The 16,719-nt window shown below is 43.1% G+C and overlaps 1 protein-coding gene across 3 annotated transcripts; it reads left to right on the top strand.

Moving 5' to 3' along the window:
• Positions 1 to 217: 217 nt before the first annotated feature.
• Positions 218 to 15,441, top strand: LOC134553494 (scaffold attachment factor B1-like). Of its 3 annotated transcripts, none has more exons than XM_063403237.1 (21): positions 218 to 412; positions 1,119 to 1,209; positions 2,650 to 2,714; positions 2,794 to 3,069; positions 4,195 to 4,257; positions 5,031 to 5,058; positions 6,012 to 6,504; positions 6,934 to 6,980; positions 7,482 to 7,582; positions 8,378 to 8,527; positions 8,627 to 8,727; positions 9,189 to 9,325; positions 9,898 to 9,986; positions 10,458 to 10,594; positions 11,179 to 11,472; positions 12,081 to 12,218; positions 12,915 to 12,954; positions 13,659 to 13,768; positions 14,453 to 14,565; positions 14,762 to 14,828; positions 15,013 to 15,441. In XM_063403237.1, exons 1-21 carry the CDS (start codon positions 218 to 220, stop codon positions 15,137 to 15,139), a joined length of 2,862 nt encoding a protein of 953 aa, XP_063259307.1. In that variant the 3' UTR covers positions 15,140 to 15,441. The 3 variants fall into 3 exon arrangements, 2 of the variants coding, with proteins under 2 accessions (XP_063259307.1, XP_063259308.1); XM_063403238.1 differs by having other exon boundaries at positions 14,964 to 15,164; XR_010081090.1 differs by lacking the exon at positions 14,453 to 14,565 and having other exon boundaries at positions 15,013 to 15,164.
• Positions 15,442 to 16,719: the final 1,278 nt, after the last annotated feature.

Here is a 16,719-nt window from a genome sequence, read left to right as displayed (position 1 = left end):
GGCCGCGTGACGTCACCGTCGCTCCGGAGTCGGCGGCGCCGCGGCGCGCGCAGCCTGCCCGGGCCCCGGCGCGCATGCGTGCTGCGCCTCCCTGCCTTTCCCGCCCCCCCGGCCGCCCGCTGCGCCCGCGTCTCCTCCATTTTGTGCTGCGGCTGCGGCGCGCCCGCCTCGGTCTCAGCCCGCCCTGCCCCGCCCGCGCGAGTCCAAACCGCGGCCCATGGCGGAGAGTCACTCACCGGCCGGGCTGGGGGACGCTGCGTCCCTGCCTGGGCCCGGCGTCCCCGGTTCGGACTCTGAGAGCCGGCGGCGGCCGCTGAGCGAGCTGCGCGTGATAGACCTGCGGGCCGAGCTCAGGCACCGCAACTTGGACAGCGGCGGCAACAAGAGCGTGCTCATGGAGCGGCTGAGGAAGGTGAGAGCGGGCGGGCGCGCTGGGGCTGCCTCAGGGGTGGCCGCAGCGGGTGCGACCCCGGTTTGGGGAGCACCGCTGAGGAAAATGGCGCTAAAGAGCGGCGGGGCCCGCCGGGATCTCTGCGAGCCTTCGGTGCCCGGCGGGGCCGGGCCTGCTCTGCGCCGTCCCTGTCACGGAGTGTCCCCGAGGCCCGCTCCGATTCCAGCACTCCGTGTCTGCCCTGGCGCTCGGCCCGAGTATTTCCAGCTTCGTGCACCACACTGCTTTCTCTGAGTTCTGCATTTACAGCTCTGCACGCTGTCTGTCGGACTTTTTGCTGCGTATTGATGTTTTTCTGGCAGCCTGGCTGGTGGCGCGTTCGGTGTCTCCACATGACAACATTCCTGTGTTAACAGCGTGCGGATCCCCTTCTCTGAACTGCTGCTTGCTGTGTCCCAGAGCCGAGGTTTCCTACTTTTATCACAACAACTCGTGTGTCTGCACAGTCACAAATGCTGTGGGATTGGATTTTTTTTTGCTGACTGCTTTCCTGAAACCTTACACCATCGTGTTATTGCTGTCTGCGTGCTTTCGTTTGTGTCTCCAAGTTGCTGATTCATGGTTTGGAATTTTGTAGCCTCTGGTGCCCAGCTCTTAACCAAAAAGTACAAACGATTTTTTTTTTATGTCTATTCTTATATCTGTTTTTCTCTTTTGCCCCTGGTAGGCTATTGAGGAGGAAGGAGGGAATCCTGATGAAATTCCAGTGATTTCGGAAAATATCATGAAGAAAACTCCAAAAAGGAGCAGCAGCAAAGGTACAGGGCAGTTAGAGAAAGTTTCTACCTTATCATCCTTGAGTTTTCAAGCAAGTGTGCTACTCAAATGGTGCCTTCATCATTTTTTTTTGTTACTGGTACTTTTCCCCACATTTATACTTAGGTTTCTAGGGATGGGTAATATAATATTCAACTTAACAGTCATTTATTCACAGAATTTTATGTGATTTATTAAGGCAGGAAATGTTGGAGGATCTGTTGGTTTGTTCTGAGTTCCCTGAAATTTGTATTAAGAATTACCCAGTAGCACTGAAGCAGTGTCAGTGTTTTTAATACCTTTTTTTATGTAGAAATTGAGTTTTTAACAAGTGCAAAATAAGCTCTGGAGTGTTATGCTTCACAGCTAATAGCAGTTGCAATTTTCTTCTTAGAAGACAGGTTTTTAATCAATTTCTGAAGTCAGATGTGTTTTCAAGGCCTTATGCTTGGTTTTTGTAGTGGTGAGACACTCTTACATAATCCTTATTTTCAGAAAATAATTAACTGGTTTTCTAAAATCAGTTAATTAGCAGAATTTGATCTTTTTTTGTAAGCAAATAGCACTTAAAAGTTTGTATTGGAGCTGAGCAAAAATAACTGGTTTAGAGAGTATTTTCATTATTAGATTTTGGTTTACACAAATTTGTGAGGTGAAACTCGACTGTTTTGGCAGCCAATTTGTTTGATTTTTGTCATCACATCTGATTTGGAGTGATGGTGTAATTGCTTACAGGCTAAAATGTGAAATCTTGACCAGACAGAGGGCAAATATCACAGCTCTGGGTGAAAGAGATCTTTGTAATCTATTTTCAAGTCTCAGAGAAACACCTGATATATCTATTACAGCACTTTTTTAGTGTTGGGATGGAAATAAATGAAATGTTTCTCTTTGCTCTAAACCCCCTTTCACTTTTCAGTTGTAATGTGCTTGTAGTTTTTTGAGCAAAATAAAATTCAAAATAAAAGATCAAAAAATAAAATATCATAAAATAAAAGATTAAAGAGCTGCTTAGCTCAGAGTTAGAGGAGTTGCTCCTTGCTGCTGGTGTAGTGATTTCAGTAATGCCAATTGAGATAATTCATGTCCAGCTGGTGGACAGAACACTGCAGTAAAACTCACTGGTAGAGGGTTGTTTTTTATTATTTTATGCTGTGTTTTGTTTGATTGGGTTTTTTTTTCTCTTCTGGTAAGCATCTGAAAAGAAATAAAAGGTTGAGGTAATAAATTGCTGCAAACTGAGCTGAGCCAAATGTTCTGGGGAGCTCACAGAGCTTGAGCTCCTGCCAGGTGTTCAAGTGTCACTCACTGGGGTGGTGACAAACAGCTGTGGGAAAAAACTAAATTTAAAAAATTTAAAAACTAAATTCTGGTGAAAAACTAAAGCTCAAAAGGCACAACCATAACTCCTGCTTTCACTCTAATGATGATAATTTTGCTAGGACGGAGGCCGGATGAAGAGGGAGTGGAAGACAACGGCCTGGAGGAGGATTCTGGAGATGGACAGGTACAGGGGCTGGCTTTGGAGGGCACTGATGGCTTCAGGTCACCCCGAGTGTGACATTTTGCTTTTTTTCTTTCCACAGGATGATATTGAAGCGAGTTTGGATACCTTGCAGGACATTGACATGATGGATATTAGTGTGTTAGACGAAGCTGAAATAGATAATGGCAATGCAGTAGATTGTGGAGATGATTACAGTGCCCATAATATTCTTGACTCGCTGTCTGATAGTAAAGAAAATGCTGATGCAGAAGGGAGAGAATTTCCAGATCAGCCTGAGTTTGCTGTAGGTAACTTGGAGGCATCCCCACAGTTTTCAGAAATTAAAGAAGAATCAAGAGAAATACCAATAGTAATGGTATGCATTTCTTATGTAGAATCAGAGTTTTCTTTTTTAAATTTATTTTTTTATGAATTAAATAGCAAAATGGTGGCTAAAGAGTACTGGGTAAAATTTGGGCCTTTACTGGTTATTATGGTTGGTAATTTTCTTTTTATGTATTTGTGGAAATATGAGTCTTAACTTTTAAAATACTTAAATGTTATTTATACACATGTGGTAGTATTAATAGCAGTTTACAGTGCATTTGTTTGTAATCATGCTTTGAACTCTGCTTCAGTTTATTAATTACATATATTACTCGTATTTTCATATCTTTATTGTAGAGAACATGAGGCCTACAAATAGTGTAGCTTACTTCTCAACCGGCCAGCACCATTCAGGAAATTATATTCAAGGTTATTTTTCTGCTAAGATAGGGTCTTGCAGTTATTCAGTTGCTAAAAGTATTTTTATGTTGACTTTCTGTGTTCATCTGGCTGTTGATACTAGGCTAGAGAATAATCCCTTCCCCCAAAATCAAGTGTTTTACCTCTTGAAATGTGCAACAAAGCATTTAAAATAAGTTATAAGTTATCTAATGGGGGAGTAGTGCTCCTTGTTGTGTGTCCACGTTGACTTGAGGTTCTAAAGTTGTGTGGGTCTTTTCTAAAGCTGCAGAAATAATCTTGGCCCCCTATCCCCAGGCATTTTCATGTCCTACACAAAGCAGATGAAAATACTCAGAAAAAGGGGATTTTTTGAGTGAGTAAATGTCTTGAGGCCAGGTCAGCTCCCATGATCTGATTTTATCAGTGAAGGAAATAATTATCAAGTCCTGGAGGTTTTTTGGCTCTGTGTGGCTGGAAGTGACAGGGATAGAAATCAGAGAAATTTTGCTGTTGGGATCCCCATATTTAAAAGATTTTTCTGAGCTGACCATCGTAATTAAGAGCTAATGAGAGAGGTTATTAAATCAGTGGGGATCAGGACAAATCCTGGGGGTTATCACTTAGTTTTTACCATTTTTGGTTGTTTCTGATACTGCATGTGTTTGCTGGATAACAGCTGTCAGTGCAAATACAAATCTTCAATTTCTCATTCAGATTTTGCTCACAATATTCCTTTATAGATAACAAAATGTCTCCCATTTAATTTTTAAAGGTAGAGTTTGAAGATGTTGGGAACAGTTTAGATGCTTCTTCAACAGATTTAACCATAATAAAGGTAAATGGTAGCCAGTTTTTCTTTATAAATCATAAAATATGCTGTATAATTAGTGTATGTTGATACAGTGTGTGTACAGTGGGTGCATTCTTATTCTGCAAAACTAGGAACTTTTTAATTCACTCATAAAGACAAAGATTGATTTCTCTGTTAAGTTACATAGATATATTTATGATTTATGTGTTACACTGAGTTTGGTGGCAGATTGGAATCCCTTCACCTGGTGTAAATACCAGCTCAGTGCCTTACATTGTGTTTAATTTCCTTTAAAAATGTTCATATCTGGTGATGAGAAGGAAGCTGGAACTGTCTATTCCTGAAATGCTGCCCTGCTTTCCAGATCACTCCTGGTAGGTTCAGAGCACCAGCTCCAGGTGAAGCTGCTGTTTCTGTTGATCCTGGTTTCAGAAAACTTCAAAAAACACAGGGTAGAGAAGGGTGACATGAAGAGAAACTTTCCTCTGTGCTACTTACATTTATTTTTTTAATTTATTTTCCCATGTGAATGTGTACCATGTGTTCAGGTGGCTGAATTTGAGAGGTGTTAAAGTTCTCACAGACTTCATAGAAATTTAAGGATGCTAAAAACTCATCTTAAACCTTCTGAGAAATTTATTTAAAGTTCAATGTTTTCAAAGCTGAAATAGCCTAAATTATAGTAATGCTTTCACTAAATACTCTGCTGTGATGGGTGGTTAAGAGATGTCATTCAGAATAGCATCTTGCTTATGAAATAATGATATTTCTCCTTTTTAAAATCTTTCTCACTACAGGAACTTGAAGAGTTACCCTTGGAGCCAGGTACTGTTTGATTTTGTTTGGTTACTTTTATTTTTTTTTTAAATGAAAAACAAAATCCTGGGCATTTAAACAGTTTCATTCTTCATTTAGGCTTTTTGCGTCCCTGTTTGATTTTTTTTTGGTTTTTTTTTTTTTTTAATGCATTACTGTAGTGTACGTTATTATGGTGGAAAATCCAGGTCATGCAGGGTCATAGAGATTGGAAACCCAGTCATATCACCAGATCTGTGAATAACCACCCTTGGAAAATGTGTTTATTGCCACAAAACAGTTCCCTAGAGCTGTTACTGCAGAGTGAAGTTAAGGAACGAGCCTTAAAGACGTGAAGGTTCTGAAAACAGATCTTGTGATATCACACTGTACAGTGGTTCTGTGAATAAATATAAATACAGGAGTGTAGGCAGGGCAAAGCTCTGGTGCAGAACAGAAATTAAAGAGTGACTGGACTTGAGAAGAAGGAACACGCTGCCGTCACAGGAATTTGCCACAGATCCCTCTCGCTTTCTGGACTGCAAACACACTCAGAACCATCAGAAGATGCCCAGTTCTCCTGTTGGACTGTCTCTGCTAAAGGAACTTCACAGAAATTTGGAAAATTGAACTCTCAGTGCCTTGATACGTTCAGTTAAGCATCTCGGACTCTGGAAGCTAACTAGAGAAGAAACAGAGCTGAACGATTTGCTGAAGAATATGAAGGCTGAGCCCGAAGTTTTTTGTTAAATCTGTGGGGGCATTTTTGTTGCCTGTTGAGGTGGTAGGGCTGATTTGGCAGTGTGTGAGAGAGCAGTGAGCGTGGTAGGTGTGACACTGTGTACACTAGGGTTTTCCAATCTCTGTGTAGCTTAGCAGTTCTCTTGGTGTTAGTGTGGCAGCCATGCCAGTTCCACATTTGTGCTTGCTGTATTTCCCTGGTGATTAAACCTTGTGCCATTCTATTCCTGTTAAATCCGTAGAAAATGAGAAAATACTCGACATTTTGGGGGAAACTTGTAAATCTGAGCTACTTAACGAAGAACCTCCGGGAGCGGAGCGGGCGCGTGCGCAGGAAGCGGGGCCAGGCAAGAGGCTGGCTGAGGAAGAGGACGCTCTCGCTGCCGCTGAGCCGGAGGAAGAGGCTTTAGCTTTGGACAGCAAATCGGCCCCAGCTTTGGCAAGGAAGGAAGCGAAGCGTTTAGTGGTAGCAAAAGGGGACACAAGTGAACAGAGGCCCGAGGAAGAGGCCCCGGACTGTGCAGGTGTAGTGGTAGAGAGCCTAAGCGATCAGAGTAGCAAACGCTCGCAAGGCCTGGAAGCCTCGAGTGGGGAGGCAGCGGAGAAAGGCGCAGGCGCCGAAGCCAGAGATAGCAAAGAAGATGGCAAGAGAGCAGAAGACAAAGCTAATTCTGAGGAATCTTCCCCTGCCACTAAAGAGTCCTCAGCCAGTGAGGGCGGTGATCAGAAAAAGAGGTTTGTTTTTTCTCCGTTCTAGACCAGATGCTATCTTTTATCATTGGTCCTTAAGTGATGCCAATAAGCTGTTTCCTTCAATTGGCCTCCGAGACTGATGAAATTGTAGCCTATTCCTAAAGGTCTCTTTTATTTCTCCATGTGTAGATGTATTTTTTTTTCTTAAGAACAGTGGGTTTGATTTCTTTTCCTTCCTCAACCTTCAAAGGTTGTTTTCCCCAAATTACTCTTATTTCTGTCATCTGCAAAACAGAATTGTCCGTTTAGGGGTACAAATCCCTATTTCCTGTCACTCTTCTAGAAATTTGCCAATAATAGTGTTTATTTTGGAACTAATTTACTGGTAGGTATCCGATTTTAGTTGTGCTGTCTAGAATTAATATTCTTTCTGCATATGATCTCTTGAATAATGTGATGTTTTATCTTTAGCCCTGTTGAAGAGAAAGATGCAAAGGCAGTCGCAAAAGATGAGAAAGGTGGGTGCGTGTTTGGGTTGTTTTGGGTATTTTTATGTACAAAAGATCTGGAGTAAAAAGGAGGACTTTTAATTCAGTGAACTCTCAATGCAGTTGTAACACCTCCCTTCAAAATAGGTCATTAAAATATCAGTTCTTTGTGGCTTCTGTAGCATGATTAACAGAGATAGAGTTTGTTTTAAATAAGGATTCTTTTTTGTGAATTTATATTTGATACTTTGCAATTCTCCTAAAAGTGATTGAAGTACAGGAAGAAAATCTGTAGCTACAGACTCATTAAGGCTGTTCAAATGCACATTAACTGGATTTCAGATGTTCATTTTTGCAGGCTACAGTGTGTAGCTTGCAATTTTATTTTGAGAATGAATGAAAGAAGTAGAATTAAAATTGCAGTGGAAGAGTTTTATGGAGGAAAAATATGGGGAGTTTAGGGCTCTTAATTTTGCACTGCTGCATTTGTGTTTTACATTTTCTTTTATGTTTGGCTTTTTTGTACCCCAGGCCGTGTGGGGAGTGGTTCTGGCAGAAATTTGTGGGTTAGTGGACTTTCCTCCTCTACTAGAGCCACAGATTTGAAGAATCTTTTCAGCAAGTATGGAAAGGTACGTAGTGGATTAATAAACCATTCTGTGAGTTTAAAACGCTGACCTTAAATTTAGCTTTTACTTTCCCTAAAGAATAATTGTGCAAGCTGAGTTTTTAACTTTGTGTTCTCTGGAAACTCCGTGTCTGAAAGGAGCACAATTCAATAAAGAAGATTGAAATGGAGGTGTGAGAGCAGAGATGGAGTTTGCAGAAAAAAATCTGTGCAGATACCTGTGAGAATGAGACAGGAGAGACTGGCAGATCATCATGTAGTAGTCTAATTATGTCTTGAGTATCCAGCAATAGTTAAAGCTGTTTTAAACTGTTCCATTTCTAGGGGTGTTTTCTGGAGAAATCCAGTCTTGGAGGGCAGGCTTCCACTTGTTTTTAGGATACAAGTGCAGAAGTTGTGGAAGGGAGCTCTCTGTAACCATCTCCCTTTCTGCCAAATACCTTTCTGAATGTGATATTAAGTGTTTATGTCACTAATAAACTGTCAGAAATCTCATCTGTTGGCACTGATGTCCTGTAAGGAAAGAGGAAGTGGTAGTAGTTTTGTTTGTTCAATTTTATTTTGGTTTTTACAATCCCACTCTCCCTTTTCTGTATATATCAGCCTTGAGCTCCTGCCCTGCTCAGCAGCTTGAAGATGAATTTTCTGAGCTGCATCATTGAAGATGTGACAGGGGATTGATTGAACTAAATGGCTTTTAGAAGTCCTTTCCCATCCAAACTGTTCTAAGGAATTGTGATGAAGTTAGAGTTTATTTATGACCCGCAAACACAGAATATTTTGGTTTTTTTTCCTGAAGGTGGTTGGTGCAAAGGTGGTGACAAATGCTCGCAGTCCTGGCGCTCGCTGCTATGGCTTTGTGACAATGTCCACATCTGAGGAGGCCACCAAGTGCATCAATCACCTGCACAGAACAGAGCTGCATGGTAAAATGATTTCTGTGGAAAAGGTAAGTGGCAGCTCTTTCGTGGCAGTGTAATTCAAATAAAAGCATGCAGTTTTAATCTCTTGTCTCTGACTATGTGATTATTTCTGGCTGAATTCCTAGGCAAAAAATGAACCAGCAGGAAAAAAGCCTTCGGACAAAAAGGAAGGGGAAACAAGGAAGGAAAAAGACAGGCACCATTCTGCAGAGTCCAAATCTGAGAAGTAAAGTGTTGTTTTGTGTTTTTAGATATTTAAAGACCACTCATTTCAAATACAGCCAGCTGACCCAAGTTGAGCAGTAACTGTAATAAATCTTGCTTTAATGTTTCATCCTGCGTTTGAAATAGGAATAATGCTTGGAAAGTTGAGTTTTACAGTAATAAAATAAGGGCATCTTAACTGGTCCTCTGTTCAAATATACAAAACTCTTTAGTGTTAATATGAAAACTTGTTAGCTACATCAGGAGATGCTAAATCAAATTATTTCTAGGTAAACCATTATTTTTACCAGTTGTTTGTCCTGTCATCTGACTCTGTCTTGGACTTTTTTAACTGACAAATATGTCTAGGATTTAGTCTGCCTTTCTGCAGACTGTGTGGTTAGTGAGTGGTACTTCCAGCATTGGTTTTTTGAGTGCTTTGTTGCTTTTGAAAGAGGCATTTTCCTTTCCTGCTTTATGTAGGTCTGTTGGTATTAAGAAGGAGGAGAAGATCGACAAAAAAGATGATGCTAAGAAATCAGAAAAAGATGAAAAAGAAGGAAAAGAAAAGGATGAACAAAAGACTGGATCTTCTGATAGATCCAGGGCAAGCAAATCAGGTGATGCTGGCTTTCAGAAATGTTTTCAAGAATACTTGTGTATTATTAGATGTGATTGATAATTCAGTAAAAAGCAGCTTAGTAAAACTGACACAAAAACATCAGAAAACACCTTGAAAATTCTGACTTCCATTTCTAATAATGTACAACAGAGTTTCCATAATTTTTATGGAACTGTTGCTGCATTTAGACCTGACACTGTCTGTGGTTCTGTGTCCTTTTTTGGGCTTTTTTTAAAAAAACTGTGGCAAAGGATGTATTTTGTGGACAGGAGAAATAAATTAAATTTGTGTTCTTTTAGCTGTCATCCCTGCCAGAAAATACTGCTGTAATTTCATGATAAATTTACTGCCCCCATCCTCAAGTTGGCCAAATCTTGGCAAGCTATTGAAATCATAAATAAGTCCCATACATTATTAAAAAAACTCATTAAAATAACTTTTTCCTATTTAGTATCTTCATAATTTTCAAGTTTTGTGAAGTTTTTTCAAGTTTTCAAAATTCAAGTTTTGAATCTTGCAGGAATTGTTAAATGTCTTTTGTACCATTTTTGGCTGTGTTTTGTTTTCTAGCAAGTCGAGGAACCGAAAGGACAGTGGTAATGGATAAATCTAAAGGAGAGCCAGTTATCAGTGTGAAAACCTCTGCATCAAAAGAGAGGGTAAGGCCAACCTCCAGAGGAGCTTCTGTGTAAAAATGGTGTTAAATAGATTTATATGCTCAGAATTAAGAATTTTTAGCCTGGTACAGTTATCCTTTTATCACTTTCTGAAGGCATCAGGGTGTTAATGATGTGGCAGAGGGGAGGTGCTTCTGTTTCACCTTTTTTATACTTTTTCACTGCTCACCTGGTGGAAGAAGTGGAGTTGCTGTATGAAAATGGTGTTAGGATGATGTGATCCCTGAGCTTGGAATGTTATTGTATTGTTTGAAATCAGTGCAAGTCGGGTTGAATTGTATTTATTTGTAATATTTAGAAGTTCTGGTTAAATTCAAGCTACTTTTCCCTGGAATTCCACTGTTGTTTACCTCTGGGGAAGGTGTAGTGGCCTCTTTTGTTCAGGTTGACCTAGTGTAGTTTTAGCTGGAGATGCTCCGTGTTCAGCTCACGCCTTGTTCTGCTTCATCTCAGAGCACCAAGAGCCAGGACCGCAAATCGGAGAGCAAGGAGAAGCAGGATATTTTATCCTTTGATAAAATCAAGGAGCAGCGGGAACGGGAACGCCAGAGGCAGAGGGAGAGGGAAATCAGGGAAACAGAGAGGCGCCGGTGAGTTCCCATTTCCTCCAAACTTTAAATGACATTTTTCACTGCCTCACCTGTTCTGTGTTTTGAGCAGGTGTCAAAGCAGTGCTGTGCTCACCCTCCAACGGGGATAGCTCAGATTGATTTCATGCTAATTCCTGCTAGAACAGACATAATGCTAAGTGGTAGGGGCTTTTACTGCTGAAATCCATGTTTTCATGAGAATTCTGTAGGTGCTTCCAGGCTTTGTGTTCCACTTTGACAGGATTTGAATTGCCTTGATTTTTTTTTCCCCAGAAGCTTGTAAATATTTTTTGTATGTCAGATTTCTGTCTTAGGATGTGTTTTGCTCTCTGAAAGCTTTTTCAGGCCTGACTTAAGAGTAGACACTGTTACTTCTGCAGAATTCTCACCTTTGCTTCTGTCATTTGTGTGGAGTTTTTTATTTTCCCCTATTTTGTTACTTAATTGGGAAGAATGGGGCGAACATAAAACCTTTTCTTAAAAAAAAGGCAAAACCAAACAAGAACCCCCACCTAACACAAAGAAGCAGTAAAGCTTGGAGTGAAGAGCCTCAATAAAAAACCAAATAATTTGTTTTAAATTAGAGAGAGAGAGAGGCGAGACCGGGAGCAGCGCCTTGCAGCCATTCACGAGCGGGACGAGAGGCAGAGGCTGCAGAGGGAGCGGGAACGCCTGGAATTCCAGAGGCAGCGCCTGGACAGGGAGCGCTTGGAGAGGGAGAGGCTGGAGAGGGAACGGATGCACATCGAGCAGGAGAGGAGACGGGAGCAGGAGCGAATCCAGAGGGAGAGGGAGGAGCTGCGGCGCCAGCAGGAGCAGCTGCGCTACGAGCAGGAGCGGAGATCTGCCATGAGGAGGCCTTATGATCCTGACAGCAGGTGAGGGTGGGCTCCAAATCCTCAGCCACGTCCCCTTGGAAGTGGGGAGCACTCTGGATAAGGCACTCACAGGAGCTCACAGCTGAAAGACTCCTTTTAACACTAACAGCAGTTTGAAGGAGAGCAAACGCTGTGCTTGTACACTCACAAGCACTGCTGTGGTCTACTCTTATTTCCCAAAGAGGGGTGACCAAGAGTAGTAACTGTGTGTATCAGCTCGAGGGGTGAGCAAGAGTAGTAACTGTGTGTATCAGCTCGAGGGGTGACCAAGAGTAGTAACTGTGTGTATCAGCTCGAGGGGTGACCAAGAGTAGTAACTGTGTGTATCAGCTCGAGGGGTGACCAAGAGTAGTAACTGTGTGTATCAGCTCGAGGGGTGACCAAGAGTAGTAACTGTGTGTATCCACTCTAAGTGGCAGTGGGGAAGATCCTCACTCTCCTCTCACATCAGCACATGCTGAAATCGAGCCGCTTTTGGTAAACCAAATTTTCTCTGAAACCAAAACGCGACTTCTGCTTACCACACGTAGATTTTTGATGATTGTGTTGAATGGGGTTTGAGGGAGCAGGGGTGGGGCTGGCTGGCTGCTGACGTGGCCCCTGTGCAGGCGGGATGAGCCCTACTGGCCCGAGGCGAAGCGGCTGGCGCTGGACGAGCGGTACCACTCGGACTTCGGGCGCCAGGAGCGCTTCCACGACTTCGACCACAGGGAGCGCGGCCGCTACCAGGACCACTGCCTGGACAGGTTGGCAAGGCTCTGCCTCCTCTTCTTCCTCTGCCTTTGGGAAATGCTGTCCTCTTGTGGCTTGAGTGGTGTCAGCAGAGTAAAAGAAATCACTGCTGTGCGTTTCACACCTGCTTGCACTCCTTTGTTTCCCTGGTACCAGACAGAGGCTGCATAAAGATCATAATCAAGTCCTAATGTAGTCTGCCATGATGGTGGTGGAGAGACAACAGCTTCTCTCAAGGTGTATTGGGGGTCTGCTTTATGAACCCCTGAGATTTAGCCATTTCCTTTTGCTTTAAAACTTCCCCTGTTTTCATCTTTGCAGCTTGGCTAATGCAGGTTTTTAATGCCACAGAACGGAAAAATATTTTCTGCGTGGTGGCATTGAGACTTCTGTTTGCTCTTAAAGGATCCCTGGTGAAAACTGTAGCAATTGTTTTTGCTTGTAACTCATTTGTGACACTGATAGGTTCACTCAGGATTGTCCCTTGGTGTCACAGAGTTCCTGGCCACCCTCAGTGGTGCCTTTTTTACCCATATTACAGTGATAGGTGTTACTTTGATCTCTTTTTATGCTATGAAACAAGAACTCTCTTGAGTTACCTTGCCACTGAACATTAGCATGAAGATGAACTTTTCATGTGTTATTTCATGCAGACACTGGAATTATAATTATTGTGTTGATTTAACTGAAACTTGCTTTTTTTATTCCAGGAGAGATTGTGCAAGGGGAATTCCAGATCGAGATGGGCAGGTGTGTTACTGCTTTAGTTAAAAACCAAAACGAGCTGACCCCAAAGCAGAAAGGACACAGTGCACACAGCACAAACACAGTCATTTCAGCTGAGATATTTAAGCAGAACTAATTTTGTGTGCTAATGAGCATAAAGTCAATTATTAGGTTACCTGCTTGCTGGGGTGGCAGCCTCAGATACAGACAAGGGGAAGCCTCTGAGTGATGGGAGCATCTTTTCAGGCTGGTGTGTGGCAGTAAAAGCTTTTTGGTTGACCTTTTTGGGTGTTAAGAGAGAGCTGCTGTACTCAACTGGCAAAGGATGCCTTCTCTCACATTTATCTAAATAAAACAACCAGTACCATAATGAAACCAGGCTGTAAAAGGACAGGTGTGAAAATTAGTGCCTTTGTAGGGTTCAAAACCTTTCATTTCTGAACAGAGGTAGGGAGTAGGCACATATTCTAAATTAAAAATCTGAAACCAAGAATGTAAGCCTTAAAAAACCTTACCAAACAAAAAAGAGCTCAGCATGGAATCAATGTCAATAAACAAAATAAATGCCTGGAGTGAACCATGCCCAGCAATGAAACCTGTAAAAAATGAAACAGCTGCAGTTTTTTCTGACAGCTCCTAGAAAGACAACACCTAAAAAGCCAAATCTTTGCAATCCTGGGAGGAAATGTGTGGTTTTTTAGGCTGAGTGTGTGGTGTTTGCCTTTCAGCACTACCCAGACGAGCGGCACGGGGGCCCCGAGCGCCACTCCCGGGACAGCTGGGGCGGCTACGGCTCCGACAGGAGGATGGAGGGCAGAGGGATCCCCCCACAGACCCGGTGAGTGCCTGGGGGCTCTTAACCCTTCCTCAGGGAGCCTTTGAAGGGTGACAGCAGTGAGCAGCTTGACAAGTGTGGATCCTCTGGAGGAGCAGGGAATTGCCTCGGGAGAGTGAAGCTCTCTAGAGAGGAAAGAGCTGCTCAGTTAGCTTAGCTCCTGACTGTGATTCTCCTGTAAATAACTTTCATTTCTACTGATAAAATTCAGTGTGTTTCTACTGATGAGATTTACAGATGCCCCACAGGTCTCATTCATGGCCAGTGGTCAGGTTTTGAAGGAAATTGAGAAATCTCTGCAGTGGTGGGGGTAGAGCACTTGGACTCACCTGGATTCTTAGTGGTTTCTCTTTAAACCAGTTAATCAAGCTGGGCATATTCCAGCTGCATAATTTTCAGACAGAGGAGTGGCAGCCAATGAATTGATCCATCTATTTCAGTCCTTTGCAATATCCATGATGTCTCTGGATCAAAAAAGCCAAGTTCTGTTGTGTGAAGGATGCTGTTCAGCAAGTGTCTCTCATTGTTTCTCTTTGACCAGTTCTGATTGCAGTGCTTGGGTGGCTCCAGCTCCAGCTTGATTAACCATTTAACCCACTTTGGCATGGGGTATGGCGTTTGGCTTTACCCTGTGCTGCTCAGTGGGTAGGGGGACATACCTAGAAGATGTTCTTTTATTTTTTTAAGAGATGGACGTGACTGGGGAGATCATGGTCGAAAGTTAGAGGGGCATCAAGATCGTACATGGCAGGGAAATGTGGCTGGAGGAGTGATGGGACGGGATCATGAGAGATGGCAAGGTACACTTGCTGCTTACCAGTGTGATCGTGGTTTTTTTCTGTCAATTACTGCTGCTGAACCTTCTAGTGGTAGTTAAATTACTGAGAAAGCAAATGAAATTCTGGGAACAAGGTGCCGTTTTTATTAGGGAAACACAAAAGCCTGTATCTTTCTCTTTTTTTTTGTTTTTCCTTTTTTTTCTCTTTTTTAAATTAGGTGGTGATAGAAGCATGCCTGGTCAGTCAGGACCAGGCCACGGGATGACTCGAGGAGGGACATCAGGGTAAGAAACTCTGTCAGAATATTTAATTTTTTATAATAGTTTGATATGACAAATACCTCCAGCTTCTACTTTAATCCTGAATCAACAAGGGGGCAAAAAAGAAACAAAAAAACCACCAAATCAATCCCCTTTCAGAGCATGACCTTCCCTGGGCTGTTCCCAATGTGTGTGGCGTTGTTTGCAGGCGTGGAGGCTTCACCCCAGGCGGGAGCCAGGGCCAGGTGCTGCAGGGCAGTGGCGTCCCAGGCGTGTTTGCAGGCCCCGAGAGGACAAACAGGCTGAGCCAGCCCCGCTTCAGCCGCCGCTACTGACGGCGCTCGCTGTACATAGGTGTTGTTTTTTATCAATGCCACATCCTCGTGGGTTTTATCCATAACCAGGCTCACCTTCAGTTTGTGATTTTAAAAGAGAAAAGAAAAAAAAAAAGGCAAGATTGCTGCTGCACTGTAGCCAAATACTGTGTCAGTTTGGTTTGGGTTTGTTTTGGTTTCGTTTTTGGTTGGTTTTTTTTCTGGTTTGTAATGAACTTGGTGTTGGTCGGACATCACTTTTAAGTTTCTGTAAGTGAAACATTCCATTTTTCAAAAATAATAAAATCGGTTTATGGCTACTATTTTCTTGTTTCTGGAGTCTCTGGCAACATCGTGAGAGGTTTCAAAGTCACTAAAGGAGACAATCAGCTTTTATGAGTGGTTTCAAAGCTGTTATAGAGACAATCTGCTTTTAGCACTGTGAGGTTTGAAGGGCAGTGATAGATCTGTGAATGTGTAGGGGCCTGGCAGACTCTGCCTGTCTTTATTTCCTTTGTGCCATGAAGTTGAAATATTCTTTCTACCTTTCCATTTCAGTTTTCTGTCATTATGGGAGTAGAAGGAGGAGGAAGAAGGAAATCTGGGAGAAAGGGGGAAGGAGAGATAGGAGGAAGAAGAAGGAAGGAGGCCTGACAAGTAGGATCTAGTTCAGTTTAGGGGTCAGTGCTCACAGGTTTGGGGTGATGTCACAGTGATGGAGCCCCTCAGTCACAAATTTTAATTCTTCCTTCTTTTCCCTGTGACCTATCTTTCTTCCATTCACCTCTGGCTTCCTGCCCCTGTGCTTTAATTCCTCCCTTTAAAACTTATTGTTCTTACACATACTGCCAAATAATATTAATTATATAATAACAGGGTTATTTCCAAATAACCCTCTTCATCTGCTGTATTATACACAGGATTTTAGAAAGTAAGGAATTCTGAATACAGATCTATATAGCTCTTGAACATACAAATCTAACTTTGGTGTATATATATAAATTAAACATAAAGGCCTTGAAAATGTAAGAAAATAGGTTCTGTAAGGAGGAAATAGAGGTTTTTATATTTATATTTTTATATATTTATTTTTTCCTGTCTCTAACCAACCTGAGATTTTGGATCGCTTTAAGTCGCAGCTGCCGCCGCCTGCTGGTGAGGGTGAGCAACTGCAAGGGAGCCGCCTGCGGGGGAAGGCGGGACTGCAGGGAGGGACACGGGGACAGCGACAGGGGCAGGGCCGGGTGTCCCCATAACAGTGACAGCGGGAGGGCCGGGTGTCCCCAGCACAGTGACAGCGGGAGGGCCGGGTGTCCCCAGCACAGTGACAGCGGGAGGGCCGGGTGTCCCCAGCACGGTGACAGGGGGAGTGCTGGGTCCCCCCATAACAGTGGCAGGGGGAGTGCCGGGTGTCCCCAGCACGGTGACGGGGAGTGCCGGGTGTCCCCAGCACGGTGACAGGGAGAGCCGGGTGTCCCCAGCACGGTGACATCAGGGAGGGCTGGGTGTCCCCAGCACGGTGACAGTGGGGAGTGCAAGGTGTCCCCATAACAGTGACATCGAGGACTCGCTTCTGTCCCTAGTACAGTGACATCAGGGGG

This window comes from Prinia subflava, chromosome 8 (assembly GCF_021018805.1).
Source record: "Prinia subflava isolate CZ2003 ecotype Zambia chromosome 8, Cam_Psub_1.2, whole genome shotgun sequence".
Classification (NCBI taxonomy): domain Eukaryota; kingdom Metazoa; phylum Chordata; class Aves; order Passeriformes; family Cisticolidae; genus Prinia; species Prinia subflava.
The sequence above is the reverse complement of the archived record's forward strand: the minus strand, read 5'-3'. Positions and strand labels throughout refer to the sequence as shown.

Coding starts and splice junctions, on each gene's coding strand:
- LOC134553494 (XM_063403237.1), top strand. CDS start 218: ATGGCGGAGAGTCACTCACCGGCCGGGCTGGGGGACGCTGCGTCCCTG. Junction 3,070..4,194: donor GAGAAATACCAATAGTAATG/GTATGCATTTCT, acceptor TAATTTTTAAAG/GTAGAGTTTGAAGATGTTGG. Junction 8,528..8,626: donor AAATGATTTCTGTGGAAAAG/GTAAGTGGCAGC, acceptor CTGAATTCCTAG/GCAAAAAATGAACCAGCAGG.